A 19,720-nucleotide genomic window follows, 5' to 3' on the forward strand; every position below is an offset into this window, starting at 1 on the left:
GGAGTAGACTGAACATGGCCAGCACACCGGACCAGCGGGGTCATGAGGAAAAGCAGGGGCAGAGAGGAGTGAGGAGATAGACCCGGGTGGGGGGGGGTATGGGGGGGGTGCCTGAGGAAGAGAAAGCCTACCTGGGGGAGGGAAGCCTGTGAGCTGGGGGAGTTTAGGGTAGAGGAGGGTCTGAGAAGGCCTAGGATGCTGGCATGGACTGTGACATGTGTTACAGGTCCCTGTGATGCTGAGGGAGCCTGGAGGCCAGCCTGTGTCCATTGGTGTAGACTAATAGACACCACAGGGGGCCATCGGTCCCTTCTGCCAGTGGTAAGGGAAGTGGCTCCTTTTGGTAGAAGAGAATGCTGGCTTTTTGTCTAACCCCCAGAATTTGGGGAAGTGGAATCTCTTTTGGATCTCACACACACACACACACACACACACAAACAGATAATATCATAAATGTCAGTCAAAAATAGTTAAGGTGGAAGGTCTTATGTGTATTTTAGCACAATTTTAAAAATAATAGAGAGGACAGAGGGCACGGTGGTCCGAAGGGGCCCCTGGGTGTGCTGTCCGAGGCTGGAACTTTGGGAACTTGGCTTTTGGGTTACTGTTGCTGTGATGAAACCCCATAACCATAAGCAAGTCCGGAAGGAAAGGGTCTGTTCGGCTTACACTTCCACATCATAGTTCATCACTGATGGAAGTCAGGACAGGAACTCAAGCAGGGCAGGAACCTGGAGGCAGGAGCTGATGCAGAGGCCGTGGAGGGTGCCGCTTACTGGCTTGCACCCCATGGCTTTTGCTCAGTTTGCTTTCTTATAGAACCCAGGACCACCAGCCCAGGGATGGCTCCACCCACCATGGGCGGGGCCCTTCCCCATCCATCACTCATTAAGAAAACGCCCTACTGGCCTGTCTACAACCCTACATTCTGGAAGTATTTTCTTAATTGAGGTTCCCTCCCTCCTCTCAGATGACTCTGGCCTGTGCCAAGTTGACATAAAAACGAGCCAGCACACTTTGTAAGCGAGCCAGCCCAGAAGCCAGTGGGTCCCAGCCCCCCCCCACCTCCCTCCCCCCACAATGATAAATTGAGGGACTGACCCCCGGGGTCCACTGTGGCCTGTGGGAAGCTCCCGTGACGGCAGCTGAGTGATGAGTGTGGTCTTCCCTGTCTTCCACAGAGCAGAACGAGGGGACGTGTCCTACCGGGCACACGCCGGCCAACGGCAGCCACCTGCACACCCAGCACACCCTCCTGACAGACACCTTGTTGCAGAAGGATGAGGCCGAGAGACAGAAGTGAGGAGGGGGGGGAAGGGAGAGGGGGGAAGGGAGGGAGGGGGGGGAGAGCAGCCCAGGAAGCCCACCCAGGGGCAGTCAAGGGCAGGTGGGAGATGAAGAAGGGTGAGGGGACCTTGAGGCAGGCCCTAGGACTCTTGCCTCACTCTTCAAGCCTCAGTTACCCTGTCTGGGGAATGGGTTGGTCTGCGTACATTTATCAGTCTTATCCAAAAAGAAATAGCGGGATTTCTCTGTGTGTGCGAGTTTAGTTTTTATATTTGTGTCTGGGGACTTTGGTCACACGGTCATGGTGCTCTTGTCAGTGTGGCAATCGCAGAACCCAGGGACAGCTCCTGCTCTCTGGGAACACCCACGCTTTCCTTACCGTACTCTTAAAAACGTCTGTGGGTTAGATGAGGCCTACCAGCCTTGTCTAGGGCCTTCCCTTGGATGCAGTATCAGTGGATGATAGACATCCGTCTCACCCAGACCGAGTCTGCCAGCACCAAAGCTGGCCCATAGTTGAGCTGGCCAGGAGGAAGAAATAAAGATAAGCCATGTCGATCAAATGGTAAAGAAAAGTCCAGCAAGAGGGAAGAGATAAGATGGCATGGTCTTTCCAAGGCACCAGGGGTCACGGTCGGGGGGGGGGGGGGGGGGGGGGGAGGTAAAGCCCTCTGTCGGTGAGACTCCTGCAGGTGTAGATGGATGTGACAGCCAAGGGAACAGCCAGGGTGAAGGCTGTGAGGTAGGAGCTTGCCTGGAGCAGCAAGGACATGAGAGTTACCAGAGGGGCATTGTGGGAGCGGAAGGTGATGCCAGACTTCAAGGGCTCATTCCCAGTTAGAAGTGAGGCAGCTGGGTAGCATTGGCCCCAGCTCTGTATGGATAACCTTCCTCCAAGCCCCTTTTCTCGGATGCTAGAGCCAGGTCCCACATGAGAGAGGCCTCAGGGGGCTGGCTGAACATCCAAGCTCCTGCCATAGGTAGGCAGCAGAATGACCCTGTGGGACAGGAAGGATGCGGGCTGACAATGTAGGATCCACAGCACCCACCGTGGTGGAGCCCCTCGGGAGTTCTGGTTTATAGATAAACTGAGGCCCAGCATAGTCGGTGCCCCAGCCACAGAGGACGGTAGCATCGGAGTGGGTTGTGGGAGTAATGGGTTCACCACATCTGGATTCCACATAGAATAAGGTGCGGGCCATGGCAAGGGCCTCGCGCCGAGTAGGATCAGATCAGTCCCTGCAACCAGTGTGAGCAGCCACGTTTCTACAGGGGCCTCCAAGAAGTCCACGTCACCTTGGCAGCCAGGCTGGGGGAGGCAGAGGAGAAAATCAAGGTGTTACATTCAGGTATGACCCCCCGGCTCAGGTGATAGCCCTCAGGTGAGATCCCCAGGAACCTGGGGAGATAGATTGGGTGTGCCCCAAGGTGGAAGGGAAGCCAGAAATAGAGTGTAGAGAACAAGTCATTCAGAAGAGGCCAGGCCAAAGCAGAGCTGGGAGGGACCCAAATGGGGTCTGACTCTTCAACAGTGAGCACGCACTGGACCATGGGGGCAGTGGCCGAGATGATGTCTAGGGCACCTGGTGGAACCAGGTTGCCAGGAAGGTGGCTAATCACTCTGGGCCACCAGGCAGGGTCTGGTGACCCAGAGTGAGTAGCCTACCCTTTAGTTTGCTCAATGTAACTGGCAGAAAACTGAGACAGGGGATCAAGGCTAGCCTGAGCTACATAGGGAGTTCCAAACAGCCTTAGACATATTGTGAAACTCTGTCCCTAAAAACCAAAACAAAGAAAAACAAGACAGGACTGGAGAGACGGCTCAGAGGTGAAGAGCACTGGCTGTTCTTCCAGAGGTCCTGAGTTCAGTTCCCAGCACCCACATGGTGGTTCACAACCATCTGTAATGAGATCTGGTGCCCTCTTCTGGCCTGCAGGCATACATGCATAACAAATAAATCTTTAAAAAGAAAAAAAAGAGGATTGGGGATTTAGCTCAGTGGTAGAGCGCTTGCCTAGCAAGCACAGGCCCTGGGTTCAATCCTCAGCTCAAAAAAAAAAAAAAAGAAAGAAAAAAAGAAAGAAAGAAAGAAAGAAAGAAAAAGAGAAAGAGAAACAAGACCAAAAAAAAAGCACAACTTGGGATTTTTCTAGAAATCTCTCAGCGCCAATTCAGACTAGTGCTCCTGGCTTTGTGAAAGGCTGGCCTCGGGGTGGGTGGATGTTCCACCCAGGCCTGCGGGGCAGGGAAGCGAACATCCCCATAGCCCCACTAAGCCAGGGTGTAGCACAGTGGTTCTCAACCTTCCTGATGCTGTGACCCTTTAATACAGCGCCTCGTACTGTGGTTACTTCATAGCTGTAACTTTGCTATGTAATGAATCATAATTATCTGATATGCGACCCCTGGGAACCCAAAGGGGCTGTGACCCACAGGTTGAGAACCCACTGCTCTAAGAGGCCCTCACCTGCCCCAGACAGCAGGGGCCCCCCACCTTGCCAGCTCTTCCATCCCTTGCCCACCCCAACTGCCTTTCTGTGTGTATGTGGGGGCGGGGGGATCTGCCCAGCTGCTGCTCCTCACTCCGTCTTTATCCCTCCCAGCGCTAAAGGCCACACAGACGGAGCTGCTGGAGCTGAGGAGGAAATACGACGAGGAAGCTGCATCCAAGTAAGTGAGCTAGGGATGCCTGCTTCCCTCTGTACACACACGCACACACACACACACACACACACACGCACACGCACACGCACACGCACACGCATGCACACACATACACAGGAACCTCTTTCTGACTCTTCCCGTCTCTGTTCCTCATTCCCAGGCATGCACCTGACCCATCTTCCCATTCCGCTCACGCACCACAGTCATAACACCTTTGGACCCACCTGAATGAGGCCACTGGGCAACCTCACCCCTGACCCCTGACCCCTGACCCCTGACCCAGGAGCTGTCCCCACTTCTCAACTTCCCAGTACAACCTGTGGAGGCCAAATGGTAGCATTTAAATGACTCACAATACAAGCCCTTCTTCAGGTTTAAGACATCGCTCGCGCCATGAACATTTATTGAGCGCCTACTGTTTATCTGGTGCAATCCTTTCTTCACGTTTAAGACATCACTTGCTCCATAAACATTTATCCAGTGCCCACTGTTTATCTGGTGCTGTGCTGAGACCCTGGGGGAAACATTAACTCCTGCCCTTGCTTTAGTCAGAGCAGACACAGACAGCGACAGGCCATGATACATCCATTCATAGTTAGGATTGAGCACCTGCTCTGTGCGAACACTGTGCTGAGCACGTGACCAGCAGCTTTGAGAGAAGAGCTTGAGTGAGGCAGGGTAGAGAAGGCAGGCGTGGCCCAGGCAGGCCACCTCAGGTGACACACTAGTGCACCTGGGACAGTAGGGACAGCCGGTACAGGGAAGGCCTAGAGCGTGTGTGTGTGCAGCACAGGTGTGACCAACGGTGTCCCCCAGGTCCCAGAGTCCCACCAAGCTAGGCAGACCTGTCCTGGGCCCTCCATGTGACAGTGTGGGGGAAATGGTACCACAGAAGACACGCAACACCCCTAGGTGGTCACAGCAGGCCTCCCGTGTGGGGAGCAGTCGGTTGAGGTACACTGGGGAGACAGCTCTGGGGTTGGCTCCCCAGAGATTGGGGCCCTGAGGGTGGTGGGGGCTGGGCTGCCTTCAAGAGGAGTTTTGAGGCCCGGTCCCCAATTCCCAGCAGTCAGGATTCTTTTCCACCCCGTCTGTCTTCTCTCTGGTGGGGAGTGCAGAACGCAGCCTCCATGGCCCGCACTGTGGGGCAGAGGTACATACAGGAGGAGGCTGCCAACTCATCTCAGGGCTGCTTTCTTTTGTGTCTCAGGGCAGATGAGGTCGGCCTGATCATGACAAACCTGGAAAAAGCCAACCAGGTGAGCAGGACGCTGAAGCCTCCAGTGGGTGGGGGCAGGGCTGAGGAGGGAGGGCTGGCTGGGGGCCTTGCCAAGCTCCCTACAATGCCACAGCTGAGGCCTGGCCAGGAAGGGCCACCAGCTCCTCATCCACGGACATCCCCATGATCAGCAGGCTAGTCCTGTGTCAAGGCACACCATCTTTTCCCTCGTCACTGCAGGAGACCCTGTAGCAGGGGACATGCTGGAGTTGGCTTTCAGAGACCCTCAGAACAAAGGTGCTGAGGCCAGTCCGTGTGGGCACAGTGCAGGCTACTGACAGCTCCCCAGCCTCAGCTCTAGCCACCATGGGAGCAGTGTCTCCCAGGAGGCAGGGTCAGGACCGTAGTGATAGTGGCTTTCCTGGGCTCAGCTCCTGTGGTTGGTTGGTTGGATTTTTTGTTTGTTTTTGAGGCTGTAGCCCAGGCTGGCCTTGAACTGCCAGTATAGCTGAGGATGACCTTGAATTCCTGATCCTCCTTGCTCCACCTCCCGAGAGCTAGGATTACAGGTGTGTGTTGCCACATCCAGTTTATGCTTTATATAAACTGTACTTGGGGTTGGAACCCGAGGCTTCCCACATGCTGAGCAAACACTGTCAACTGAGTCACATCTTCAGGCAGCTCCAAGGTATTTTTAATGATTATTAAGTGACCCCCATTTTTATAGGTTGCATAGCATTTTAGTGGGTGTTGGTGGTGGTGTCTGTGTCCCATCCCCGTCCCCATGTTGTCCCCCGTCCTGTCCCCCCCAGTGTCTTGAGACAGGATTAGGGTTTCTCTGTGTAGCCCTGGCTGTCCTGGAACTCACACTGTAGACCAGGCTGGCCTCAAACTCACAGAGATCCACCTGCCTCTGCCTCCTGAGTGCTGGGATTAAAGGCATGTGCCACCATAGACCAGCTTGGGTTTGTTTGTTCGTTTGTTTCTGTTTTTGTTTTTTTGAGATGGGACCTCACTGTAGCCCTGGCTGGCCTGGAACTCATTATGTAGACCAGGCAAGCCTTGAACTCACAGAGATCTGCCTGCCTCTGGGACTAAACGTACCACCATGCCTAGCCTACCTTATACTTTTAATTAGGTCATTCACTCACATGGTTCAAAATTCAAAAAAGGTGATTCAGAAGATCCCAGGCAGTGCCCCCTCCCCCAGCAGATCCCAGCAGCCTGTCTCACCAGTTTCTGCTGTATCTCAGGCTTCCTCCAGACATGCCACCCATTCACAAACCAGTGAGTGGACCCACATGAGCGTACATGCTCTCCATGCCTCTGGTGGATGCCTGTCCTGTATCCACTGGCATGCCTCCTCCTCTAATCCAGAGAAAGCAGGCTTTGCTTCAAACATCAGGTATTTTAGCTCCTTGAACCATAGTTTGTGTTGCAAAGAGGCAGCTTCGCCATTGCAACCGAAAAGCTTGGACTTTGTGTGAGTGAGCATGCCTGTGTGCCAATAAAGCTTTATTTATAAGAACAGGCAGTGGGTTATAGGTTGCTGACTCTGCTCTACCCAGGCCACTGTGGGTGACTGTTTATAGTTAATGTCCACCCTTCCCCTCCTCCCAACCAACACCTTCACAGCTAACCTCAGGTAAACACCGTCTCACACATGCATGAGCTGGTGGGTATCATCAGTTCCTGAAAGTCGGGTGACTGGGCAAGGGGTCTATGCCTTCAGGGCATGGCAAATGGAGCCACGCTGATTCCCCCCGACCTCCTTTGCAGGGACCAGTCTGGCTGTCTGATAATGAAGCTAGTACCACGTGTCCAAACTTTCAGATCTTTGCCAATGGCATGGGTGTGGTGATATACACCTGTGGTAGAGACAGGAGGCCCAGGAGTTCAAGGTCATCCTTGTGACATACCAGGTTCAGAGCCAGCCCAGACTATAGAAGATTCTGGAACAAATAACCAAGTAACTGCATGGGTAGAGTTAAACTCCACCATAGACTCCTTTCAGCAAAGTGCCCTGCTCTGTTTTCAAGCACTCAGGCCGCCTGTGATGTTTTTAATGCCTCCGTTTTTGTGAAAGGAAGGCTTGGGGCCTTAGAAGGCCAAGGGTCTGTCCCAGAGGCCTGTCACAGCCTGTGGACCCGAGCCACCTTGGCAGACGCCCCCCTCTGGAGCATAGTCTAGACCCAGTGCCTGAGACCAGACATAGACCCGAGTATGTGTCAGAACCCCAGACGGCCCCTTACTGCCCTCCCCTCCCTGACAGTAGGAATGTTCTCACTTTTGGGGTCCCAGCATCTAGAGACACCCCTGGCAGCCTCTGCTCTGTCACACCATCTCACCAGAAAAGGGGAGGCGAGGCTGCTTCTCTTTGTGCCCAGCCACAGGCTCGGGGACAGTGGTGACCGGCTTCCTAGGTTCCGGCCTGGGTTCAGGACCAACAACATGAAGACCTGGGTCCTTGGAGACCCAGAACGGTGCAGGTGTAGGGTCCCTATGCCCTTTCCCCTCTCACTGGCTCCCCTCTTCTCCTCCCCAGCGAGCAGAGGCTGCCCAGCGGGAGGTGGAAAGCCTGAGGGAGCAGCTGGCATCCGTCAACAGCTCCATCCGCCTGGCTTGCTGTTCCCCCCAGGGACCCAGTGGGGTAAGGATGCCCCTCGGAAGGGAGGGTGGCAGAGGGAAGGGTTGGAGAAGGCCATATCTCTGCACCTAGGAAAAGTGGGTGGCTCTGGGAGGGTGCTGTGCATGTGAGCAGGGACACAGGGAGGGCCTCATTAAGGTCAGCCTAGTAAGACCTGTTGTACCAGCAAAATAACACTGTAGCCACCGTTCTGAATCTTCAAGCTTCCATTGACTGGTGTTTGACAAAAAGCCTAGTGTCTTCCTTTGGATGCCTCCCTCACCTTGCCTGCAAATGCTAGAATTGTTCTCAGGCCAAAGAGGGTCACATGCATTGCAAGGTGAGCCAAGATTTGGGCAAGGTGTCTAAGATGCAGTGTGGGTGGTGGCCACCAGGGGGTGCTGTTGAACATTGGTCTTGTATTGCTTGGTGGCTGCTTGGGACCTTGTCCTGATCAGTCACTAGAAGACTTAGGGCTTGTACTCAGCCCTTAAGTCCTGAAACTTAGAGATGACTCCCATGGGACCTGCCCCTTCCGCCAGCCACATGCTATAAAAAGCCCATCTCAGCTATCAGTCCCGAGGTCCCTAACAAAGTCAATCCATCTTTATCCTTTTCTCTGGCCAGCACCTCCTAGGGGCCTGGGGTCATTGTCTGCCTAAAGATTCGAGTCACCACCCACCATTCTGCCCTTATGTCCTCACCAATCTGCCTCCTTCCCGTGTTCCTGCATGCCAAGTGGTTAGAGTCACATTTCCTTACACACAAGGGGCAGATGGTTTATGCCTTCCTTAACACGTGGGTACTTATACCATAGCACTCCTTCACTGTGAATATTGGAAGGTGCTTCTGTCTATAGCAGTCACTCTGTGTGTGTGTGTGTGTGTGTGTGTGTGTGTGTGTGTGTGTGTGTGTACTGACCATGCCTCAGTTTCGTCCCCTGTCCTCACCTACCTTGCAGGGTTATAGAGAGGACTGCTTGGCTCATAGAAGGTTCTGGGAAGTAGCCAATGCTTTTGACTGATATCATGAGTGTTTCTTTGGTGGCTTCTGTTCATCAGATCTCATGGCCTCTTGCACCCACATGTGCGTGTCTGGGATGATATGTATCAGTGACGATGGATCTTTGATGCAATAAGTTCTGTGTGTGTATGTGTGTGTGTGTGTGTGTGTGTGTGTGTGTGTGTGTGTGTGTGAGAGAGAGAGAGAGAGAGAGAGAGAGAGAGAGAGAGAGAGAGAATGAATATCCAGGAAGGTATGTGCGACTATGTCCCAGGAGACAGTGTCTTCCGTGATCTGCCAGGTGACTGTCCCACAGAAGCATGTCTAGAGAGCGACGGAGCTTTGGTGGCTGTCTAGGGAAGAGTCACTAGTGGTTCTTAATTAACCCCCCTGGAACCTGCAAATGGCTAGCCAGCTGCAGGGAGCCCGGCTGGTTTGGGAAGCAGTTTTTCTGAGCACAACAGAGGCGCTTGATGCTAATTAATTTAATGTATTAATGGCATCCGCTTCCTGTTTTAATTGGCATTTATCTCCAAGGAAGAAAGCGGGATTAGTAGTGGTGGGCTGTTTTTGTGCATGGGTTTTTTTTTTTTTTTTTCTAAGTAGTTCTTAGATTGTGTAACTGAACCTGAGACTAGTCTGACTCAGGTCCCACAGGTAGCAATCTGTCCCTTGTTACAGGGACACGGGGCAGTTTCCAAGACCCTAGATGGGTGACAGGTCTGGAACAAATCAGGAGAAACCATAGTAACATGGTCTGTGGCTAGGATATCTTTGATCTAACCCTGAGGCTCCATGGTTCCCTAGATGGGTCGATCCCTTTGGGGTAGGACCCAGACAGACCGGCAACCCAAACCTATTCTGGAATTGTCTCTGCCACAGCGCCCCCCCCCCCCCCCGCCACGCTCAGCTTTTCTCTTATTTCCTTTTCCTTTTCTGTGTGTGAACATATACGTGTACACATATGGGCATACATGTGCAAATGTGTGTTGAAGCCAGAGGACAACCTTAGATGTTCTTCCCCAGAGGACATCCACCTTATTTTCTGAGAGGATCTCTCACAGGCTTGGGCTGTGTGCACTAGGCTAGACTGGCCAGCTACTGAGCTCCAGGGATCCTGCCCGGCCCTGGGGTGACACATGGAGACACTACACCCAGCTGTTTCACACGTGTTGTGGAGGTGAAGCGCAGGCCCCCTACTTAACCAACAGAGGCTTTTTTTTTTTCCTAGTTTTGTTGTTGTTTTGTTTTGTTTTTTTGAGACAGGGTTTCTCTGTGTAGCTTTGGAGCCTTTCCTGGAACTCACTCTGTAGCCCAGGCTGGCCTCGAACTCACAGAGATCCGCCTGGCTCTGCCTCCCGAGTGCTGGGATTAAAGGCGTGTGCCGCCATTGCCCGGCTTTTTTTTTTTTTTTTTTTTAGACAAGGTCTCACTGTGTAGCCCCGGCGGACCTGGAACCTGGTGGTCATCCTCTTGCCTCTGACTCCAGAGTGCATAATTTATCATCACACCCAGCCATGGTCGTACTTGGACAGCCAAGGGTTTGAATGAAGCATGGCTTCTGTTAAGGGGAACTGGGCAGGCCGGACAACAGTATTGGATCACCCAGATGGAATGTTCCCTTCTGCTTGGGATCCAGTGCCCTGGTTCAGCCCCTCAAAGCCATTCACACCCCGCTCTGTCCCCAGGAGAAGGTGAGCTTCACGCTATGCTCTGGGCCCCGGCTGGAGGCAGCCCTGGCTTCCAAGGACAGAGAGATCCTCAGGCTGCTGAAGGATGCCCAGCAGCTACGACACTCGTTGCAGGAACTGGAGGAGGTTTCAGCCAACCAGATCGCTGACCTGGAGCGGCAGCTAGCAGCCAAATCTGAGGCCATAGAGGCAGGTCCCAGGGTGGCAGGGGCGGTGGCAGGCTGGGAGCACAGGGGCCCGGCTTCACTGTCCCTCACTTGTCTTCTAGAAACTACAAGAAAAGCTGGAGGCCCAGGCTGACTATGAAGAGATTAAAACAGAACTGAGGTACGGTGCTGAAGGGTGCTGGACCAGGACTGTGCGCCAAGCTCATGGCCTACCCTCCTAGCTTCCCACCATTGCGGTCCAGGTCTCCTCCAGTCAGCATGTGGCCTGTCAAAACTGGTGCAGTTCAAGCTAGGCATGGTGATGCATGTCTGTGAATGCAGCATGCAGGAGGCCGAGGTGGGTGGATGGGGCTGTCACCCCAGCTTAGGCCTCAAGGAAACAAACTTCTTGTCCTGGTTTGGTTTCTGCTGCTGTGGTAAAGTACCAGCCAAAACCAACTTGTAGCTTACAGATTCCATCAATGAAACCAGGCGGGAACCTGGGGGCGGGGGCGGGAGCTGATGCAGAGGCCATGGAGGGGTGCTGCTCACTGGCTTGCTCCCCCATGACTTGTGCAGCCTGCTTTCTTGATAGGATCCAGGGCCACTTTGCTTGTAGAAGGGCTGGGCTTTCCCACATCAATCATTAATCAAGGCAATGCCCCCAGAGACTATAGGCTGATCTCACGGAGACGGTTACTCAGTTAAGGTTCCCTCTTCCAGTGACTCTAGCCTGTGTCAAGTTGACAGAGAAACTAACCTGGTCCTGTCCCATGAAGACGTGGAGATAGTTATCTTGTCACGGTGTGGAAACTGGGGGCCTCACACACCAGCCAGAGAAGCACAGGGCCTTCACCAGACCAAGCTGCCTCCGGCAACCCAACAGAGCCTGTCACTTCAGGCCTGCGGTTGGCACACTCTGCAGTAGACAGTTGACCCTTGGTGTCCCCAGGGTCCCATGCCTAAGGCCCCCGACATGACTGTGGTAGGGAACTCCGTGGAACCCAGGCACAGCCTCCTGTGTGTGGCTTCATCATCTCTTCTCCCATGATCCTTAGCGCAGTGACCACACACCCCTCCATTCCTGTGGGCATACAGCCCAAGGCAAACCCAATTTTTTGCTTTTTAGAACTTTCTGAAAAACTCTGCATTTTACAGTTTCCATCCATGTCCTGCTAAAACAACAAGGCAGGGTAGCTCAAAGACAGAGGACTTGTGTGGCATGCAAGGGGCCCTGGGTTCCTTCCCTAGAACCACAGAGAAGTGGGGAGGAAGGGGGAGAAAGGGGAAGATCAGAGGTGGGTGATACTGCACACCTGTCATCACAGCGCTTGGGAGGTGGAGCCAGGAGGCTCAGGAATTCAAGGCCAGCCTCAGCTACATAATGAGTTTGAATAATGAGCTAGCCTGGGCTCCATGAGACCCAGATCCCAAGGTCGCCTGTGAAGAGTCCAGCGGTGAAGACAGGCAGCAGCCCACTCGGGGCCTCTCTTCTGCTGGAGCCCGCTGACCTCAGGCCTCTCTCCTTTCTCTGGCAGCATCCTGAGAGCCATGAAGCTGGCCTCCAGCGCTTGCAGCCTCCCACAGGTACATGTCTCCACCACCATCCCTGTCCCCCAAAGCTGGCCGCCCCCAAGCCTGCACCAGCCATGCCTTCTCAGCCTTGCTTCCCATCTCCTCAGGCCCTGACCAAGCCAGACGACCCTCTGCTCATGGCCAAGGAGGCCTTCTTCCCCACACAGAAGTTCCTGCTGGAGAAGCCAGCGCTGCTGGCCAGCCCTGGTAGGGGACAAGGGACACCCTGAGGGGCACTTGGGCTGGGGTCTGGGCAGGGATGCCCCTGGACATTTTTAACACCCCAGGGCCACTGCCATCTATGAGGCAGGAGAACCAAGACCCAGCGTGTGAGATGAACATCTGCTGTGTGGCGCTTGCCCATATTCAAAGTCACAGGTAGTCCCAAGGCTCCAGATGGCCCCCCTCGACCCTGAGTCCAGCTGGACAGAGGGGCTTTAAGAAGGAGTCAGGAGGGGTTAGTGTCCATACCCCCACCCCACAGCCAACCCGCCCCGGGAGTGGCCCACAGCTTAAAACTGCCTTCTCCCCAAAAGGGGCTCAGTGACCTTTTAGCCTTGCGACCCTCCCCAAGAATACAGCAGGCACATAATGCATCCCTTCCCTTCTTAAACTGAAAGTGCTGGGTGGCCTGAGTAACGTGGGCACCGAGGGCCGTAAGACACCCGTGAGACAGTGAGCCCATCCCTGCTTGCTAGGGTAACGCCCCCTGGCTCCCACAAAGCAGCATTTGAAGGGGGTCTGAGGAGGTGGGGTTTGAGGGTGGAGGGGAAACAGCCAGCGTGGGTGCTGATGATCTCTGAGGTCTATAGCCATTTTCCTCCTGTCCCTCTCCATTCCCCCATATCTCCTGTCCCTGTTCTCTCTGGACCCGCTTCTAACCCTCACTCTCTGTCTCCATTCTCTAATCATCACCTCCTTCCTGCCTCTGCATACCCCTCTCCTCCATTACCATCGGCCGCTCCGCCCCTCTGTCTGTCTGTGCATCCCTCCTGGTGTTCTAGAGGAGGACCCCTCGGAGGACGACTCTATCAAGAGTTCACTGGGCACGGAACCCTCTTACCCTCCTCAGCTTCCGCCTCCACCAGGCCCGGAAGACCCACTGTCCCCAAGCCCCGGGCAGCCACTACTGGGCTCCAGCCTGGGTCCCGATGGGCCAAGGACTTTCTCACTGTCCCCCTTCCCCAGCCTGGCACCTGCGGAGAGGCTGGCTGGGGACCCCCTGCTGCCCAAGCACATAATGGGCCCGGCTGCCTTCAAAGGGGAGGCGGGCAACCTGCTGGCATTCCCACCGGCCTTCTATGGTGGTGCCAAGCCTCCAGCCACCTCGGCGGCGCTGGGCCCTGAGCCCACTGGGGCCCCAGAGGCTGTGGACGGGGCTGGGCCCGAGGAGGAGCAGCTGGACACGGCGGAGATCGCCTTCCAGGTGAAGGAGCAGCTGCTGAAACACAACATCGGCCAGCGTGTGTTCGGTCACTACGTGCTGGGGCTGTCGCAGGGCTCGGTGAGTGAGATCCTGGCACGGCCCAAGCCCTGGCGCAAGCTCACGGTGAAGGGGAAGGAGCCCTTCATCAAGATGAAGCAGTTCCTGTCGGATGAGCAGAATGTGCTGGCCCTGCGCACCATCCAGGTGCGGCAGCGAGGTGAGCCATGCTGCAGTCCCACCCCCGCCCAGCGCCATGTGTAACCCCCGGGGTAGGTGGGCTGCCGCCCTGTGCCTCGATCTCCACCTTCCGATGGAAAGATGTATGGCTCGCTCACTCCTTCACTGGACCCCCCCCCCACACACACACACACACTCTTACTGCCCCTCCCCCAACCGCCCCTGGGCAGCCCAGCCTAGGATCTAGGCCAGTTCCTCAGTTTCCCCATTTGTCAGCTCTCTGGGGAGGGGCCAAAAGGACCCGGAACGCTAACCACTACACCCAGAATAGCAGAACTGCTCAAGAAGCATTAGCTACCCGAGTTCCCGGACAGCCAGGGCTGCTCAGAGAGGCCCTGTCTCAGAAAAATAAAAAATAAAGTGTTAGCTGTTGCCATCATTATCATGGTCTGTTACTGTTAAGCCAGAGTCCAGCTGGGCGTGTGGCTCAGTGGTAAGCACTGGTCTAGCACACCCAAGGCCCTGGGTTCCAGTCCCAAAGCCAGAGTCACCATGCCATCTGTACCATTTGCCACATAGAGTAAGCTGTGGCTCTGCACACACACACACACACCCAGCACAGTCTGGCCCACACCCTCCTGCCCACCTCCAGGGCCTGACTCCCCCACAGCCGCCATCTTCCTGCCTCCCCCAGGCAGCATCACCCCGAGAATCCGAACACCTGAGACAGGCTCAGACGACGCCATCAAGAGTATCCTGGAGCAGGCTAAGAAGGAGATCGAGTCTCAGAAGGGAGGTGAGTAGGCCTAGGCCAGTGACCTCTGATCCTCACCTGGAGGCTGCTCTCCTCCACAAGGGGCAAGGCCTCCGCCTGTCATCGCATGAGAACTCCAATGACCTTCCTGAAGTGCAAACATGGGCATGCCACTGCTCAGGCATCCTCCATGGCTCTCAAGATAATATCCCAGCTGCTCAGCAAGACATCCCGGCCCAGTCTTTACACCCCTCTGCACCTACTCAAAGGACACCACACCCTTACCCAGGACATCTAACCAACACCCACTCACGTTCTTGTGTTTTGCCTCCTCCAGGGAGCCCCCCACCTAATCCAGATGTTTCCGATTTCCCACTGTGCCCTACTGTACTGAGTACACAAATTAGCTCTGCTGTTGGTCGGCCGTGTGCCCTTGTGCTAGGGACCTGGTCTCTCTCTCTCTGCCTCCTTCTTCTCATCTTTAAGATGGGGATGGTATCAGCCCACCTTTTTCTGAAAGCTGAGAGGGCATCCAGTGAGGTCAATGTTCTGGGGGGCGGGGAGTGGGGGGGGGAGCGCACAGGAACACAGAAGAATGTGGACAGAGCGATACAGTCAAAACCATGTTCCTGCCAGGTGGTGGTGGCGCACACCTTTAATCCCAGCACTCGGGAGGCAGAGCCAGGTGGATCTCTGTGAGTTCCAGGCCAGCCTGGTCTACAGAGTGGGCTCCAGGACAACCAGGGCTGCATAGAGAAACCCTGTCTCAGTGGGGTGGGGTGGGGATCTTTTTCTTCCTTGTGATTCTGACCATGCCGCTCTGACCATGTGGCTGTCCCTGCCACTGGCTTGGGGACTTCTGCAGCCCAGCAGAGCCCAGTGCTCACACTTCCCCTGCAGTCCAGACCTGGGCTGCCTGGGCTGCTGGGGTTAGCGCTCCCACCAGTCGTGTGGTGTCTGCTGCCCCCTGGTGGAGGATCCGTGCAAGTGTCCCAGTTCCAAAGTCCTATGAGGAAAAAAGTGTACTGAGGGCCCCTCTGTCCCTGGGAGAGGGCGCAGGAGAGGGGACAAGCCTGACAGGCAGGAGTCTGCACTGCCCCACTGTCTAATCCTCAGAGCCACTCATGATACACTTTGTTTACAATAGTTTATTTTTATGTGCATTGGTGTTTTGCCTGCACTTATGTCTGTGTGAGAGTGTCTGGTCCCCTGGAACTGGAGTTACAGACAGTTGTGAGCTGCCATGTGGGTGCTGGGAATTGAACCTGAGTCCTCTGGAAGATCAGTCAGTGCTCTTAACTTCTGAGCTATCTCTCCAGCCCCTCATACATTTTTAAAGCTCCAACCGCACGCTAGACAGGGCTACGGATAATGGTGAGACACAGATGCAGCCTGGCCTTGAGTTCAGTCACGCAGGCTCTGGGTGCCTGAGGCCACAGTACTTCCCCAGGGACAGAAACAGACGGGGGGGGGTGGGGGGGGGGTTGAAGTCAGCAGCAGGGCGGAGGGAAATATTCACGCTTAGTACATGGCCAGCAACAAGGGACTGAGCTCCAAGGGTGGGCACACCCCCCACTCCCACCTCCGCATGCCCCAGTTGGGAAGGGTCAAGTAGATGGCACTAGCCATCACTGAGGCAGAAGGTACTTGGCCAAGTGCTAGCTCCTGGAGTCTATGTGAGGGAACCAAAGGAAACATCCAGAATGGAGAACGGGGCGGGGTGTATACAAACTGCCTATGGCAGTGACAGGCTAGCCGGGTGGCGGCGCACGCCTTTAACCAAGTACACGGGAGGCAGAGGCAGGCGGATCTCTGAGTTCGAGGCCAGCCTGGGCTAGAGAACAGTTCCAGGACTGCCAGGGTTACATGGAGAGATCCTGTCTTGAGAAACCAAAGGTGGGCGGGCAGGCGGGCGCGCCTTCCTCATCCCGATAAGCAGCCGCTCCCCATCTTTGACGTCCCGTGACAGGTGCTTCCTGGGTTGTCCTCCTTCATTCCCTTCCTGTTTTCAATGCTTTTCGAGGTCACAGCTTGGATCCGTGCTGTGTTCCTTCTCATGACTGAATACTGTTCTATCACTTTTCCCAGGATGGAGGCCATAGAGAAGGGTCATGGAGGAAGGTCATGTCGACCTGTCTGGCACAGAGGCAGCGCCTGATCATATCTTGATCAATTGCTGTTCCTGGGGCACAGGCGAGTCTGCCCTTGCTTGGTGGCATTCTCTCAGCCCACTTCCTGTGTGGCCTTCTTGTATGTGTTCCTTCACTTACATAGCCAACTGAGCCTCTGAAAAACTGTGGGCCCCACCCAATGTAGAGAGTCCGAGTGCTTCTGACCTGGCCCTCCCTTCCCCTCCCCTCCCCTCCCCTCCCTGAGATAACTGACAACCTATATTTCCCCTATCAGTCCATTGAGTTTGCCATTCGATAAGATTCCCCCTAAGTCATGTTTAATTTACTTGCTTGATATTCTTAGAGACATGTTACACTTCCGATCATCTTTTTTTTTTTCCTTTTTTTTTTTTTTTTTTTTTTTTTTTTAAATCTGAGACAAGGTTTCTCTGTGTAACCCTGGCTGTCCTGGAACTTGCTCTGTAGACCAGGCTGGCCTCGAACTCAGAGATCCACCTGCCTCTGCCTCCCAAGTGCTGGAACTAAAGGTGTGCGCCGCCGCTGCCACCACCACCACCACCCGGCTCATCTTTTAGAACTTTATGTCCTAGTTTATGTTACTAAGATGCATGCCTGGCTTTGCAGGGAATTTTGCTGCTGTGTACATTCCACTGTATGCACACTATCATTCATCAATCCATTCTTTTTGTCTTTGGACATTTGGGTTTTGGCCATGATTTTGCTATTATAAAATACTTGGAAGACCTACTTTCTGCAGTCCGGCTGCCTCTTTCCTGACCTTGAGGTTTTACTCATGGGTTCTTAGCATAGATAAAAGGCATGGTTTCAGTTTGGGTTTGGGTTTAGACAACTGTTTTATCTCCAAGTTCATTCTTTTCTACATATACTAAGATTTTGCTATTGGCCTGATTTGTTGTTGTTGTTGTTGTTTTGGGGGTTTTTTTGTATGTGTTGAGACAGGGTTTCTCTGTGTAGTTTTGGTGCCTCTCCTGGATCTTGCTCTGTAGACCAGGCTGGCTCAGAACTCACAGAGATCCGCCTTGCTTTGCCTCCGGAGTGCTGGGATTAAAGGCGTGCACCGCTGCCACCGGGAGATTTTTTTTTTTTAATGAATGCTCCCTAATATTCTACCAGACTGACAGACTATTACTTACTTGACCAGTCCCCCCATTGTTGGACCCAGGCCGCCCCCCACGTTTAGGTGGTATAAGCACAGATACCCACGTACAACTTGGCCCTGATGATGGATGGGCCCCTGTCCATGCTGCCACCCTTCCCGACAGGTGAGCCCAAGAATTCCACAGCCTCTGTGAGCGTCCCCAACGGCACCGGCGCCTCCAGCACCTCGGAAGACGCCATTAAGAACATCCTGGAACAAGCCCGCCGCGAAATGCAAGCCCAGCAGCAGGCCCTGCTGGATATGGAGTCAGGACCCAGGGGCCGCTCCGTGCCCCCGTCTCCTCCGGAGCGGCCCTCGCTGGCTGCTGTGAGCCAGAATGGGGCCCTGGCCTGCGTGAAGCAGGAGGATGGCGGTGGGGGCTGCAGCGGCAGCGGCGGCAGCAGCAGCGGCAGCAGCGGCGGCAGCAGCAGCGGCAGCAGCAGCGCGCAGGCGCCCCTGGCTGTCCTGTCGCCCGCTGCGTTTGTGCAGCGGATTATCCGCAAGGTGAAGTCCGAGATCGGCGACGCGGGCTACTTTGACCACCACTGGGCGTCGGACCGTGGCCTGCTCAGCCGCCCCTACGCCTCCGTGTCGCCCTCGCTCTCCTCCTCTTCCTCCAGCTACTCGGGACAGCCCAATGGGCGAGCCTGGCCCCGCGGGGACGAGGCAGCCGTCGCCCCTGAGGATGAAGCAGCCGTGGGCGAGGATGAGCCTCCCAGGGTGGGAGAGTTCAAGACCGAGGCCGGGGTCGCCGAGGTGGGCGGCGGGAGGCTGCCCTACTACCCGGCCTACGTGCCCCGCACACTCAGGCCCACCGTGCCGCCCCTGACGCCGGAGCAGTACGAGCTGTACATGTACCGGGAGGTGGACACGCTGGAGCTGACCCGCCAGGTCAAGGAGAAGCTGGCTAAGAATGGCATCTGCCAGCGCATCTTTGGGGAGAAGGTGTGTGGACCACGGGGTGGGTGGGGTGGGGCGGGGCTGGGGACCCAGGAAAAAGGTCCACTGTGACCTTGGCCCTAAGACCTGTAGTCTGGGGGGTGACCCGGGTGGGGAGCCGCTCCTCAGGAGCCCAGTCGGTTGTCTGTCTGGCGTCTAGCCATCCCTGGACACTGGGCCAGTTCATAGCCAGTCCCCTGCCCTCCACACTTCTCTGGAGATCCCATGGTCCAGCCCCTGAAGGTCAAGGACTCAGCCCCCAGCAGGTGCTGGAATGTCAGGTTTAAATAAGGGTCGTGAAACCAGAGCTGAGAGAAAAGACTTAAGTGGAAGGTGCGCGGAGCGGCATCCTGGAGGGGACCAGGACCTTTAGGTGTCACGTGGGAGTTCTGTACACAGCGCAGTGTTCAGGGTGGAGAGCAGGTTCTGAAGTGCCTGGGAGGGGCCAGGAAGGCCACATCCAGGATTTGCTAATCTGCCCTTCCACTGGTAGGTCCTGGGACTGTCCCAGGGCAGCGTGAGTGACATGCTGTCACGGCCAAAGCCATGGAGCAAGCTGACACAGAAGGGCCGAGAGCCCTTCATCCGCATGCAGCTGTGGTTATCCGACCAGCTGGGCCAGGGCCAGGCCCCAAGCCAGCAGCCCAGCGCCACCACGCAGGGTGAGTACAGGGGACAGAGCCACCATAGGCTCCACCCCAAATCAGTGGGCTTGCTTGCCCACCTCTGCCCCTCTCTCCATCCCCAATACCATTTTACAGCCCCCCAGTGCCGTCACCTGGGACGTGTGTTCCTAACCCACGCCTGCCCCCCCTTTCCCTTCTCTGTTCCTCCTGGAAGAAAGTTTCCACCCACCAGAAGTGCAGAAGCTTGGGCCTCAGGCATTCAGAGCTGGTGGTCAAATTCGGCCAGTGGAGTCCTG

At 55.3% G+C, this 19,720-nt stretch overlaps 1 protein-coding gene across 1 annotated transcript in view; it reads left to right on the forward strand.

Annotated features, from left to right (window-relative positions):
• The window catches only part of Cux2 (cut like homeobox 2), a 190,942-nt gene that overhangs the window by 159,809 nt on the left and 11,413 nt on the right, over positions 1–19,720 (forward strand). Inside the window, 13 exon segments of the mRNA XM_036171745.1 lie at positions 1,182–1,299; positions 2,560–2,636; positions 3,892–3,958; positions 5,163–5,211; positions 7,717–7,821; positions 10,488–10,679; positions 10,759–10,817; positions 12,175–12,223; positions 12,319–12,418; positions 13,216–13,854; positions 14,509–14,610; positions 17,984–18,804; positions 19,292–19,460. Of these exon segments, the coding sequence (XP_036027638.1) occupies positions 1,182–1,299; positions 2,560–2,636; positions 3,892–3,958; positions 5,163–5,211; positions 7,717–7,821; positions 10,488–10,679; positions 10,759–10,817; positions 12,175–12,223; positions 12,319–12,418; positions 13,216–13,854; positions 14,509–14,610; positions 17,984–18,804; positions 19,292–19,460 (2,547 nt within the window).

The sequence above is a fragment of the Onychomys torridus genome, chromosome 22, assembly GCF_903995425.1.
Source record: "Onychomys torridus chromosome 22, mOncTor1.1, whole genome shotgun sequence".
Classification (NCBI taxonomy): domain Eukaryota; kingdom Metazoa; phylum Chordata; class Mammalia; order Rodentia; family Cricetidae; genus Onychomys; species Onychomys torridus.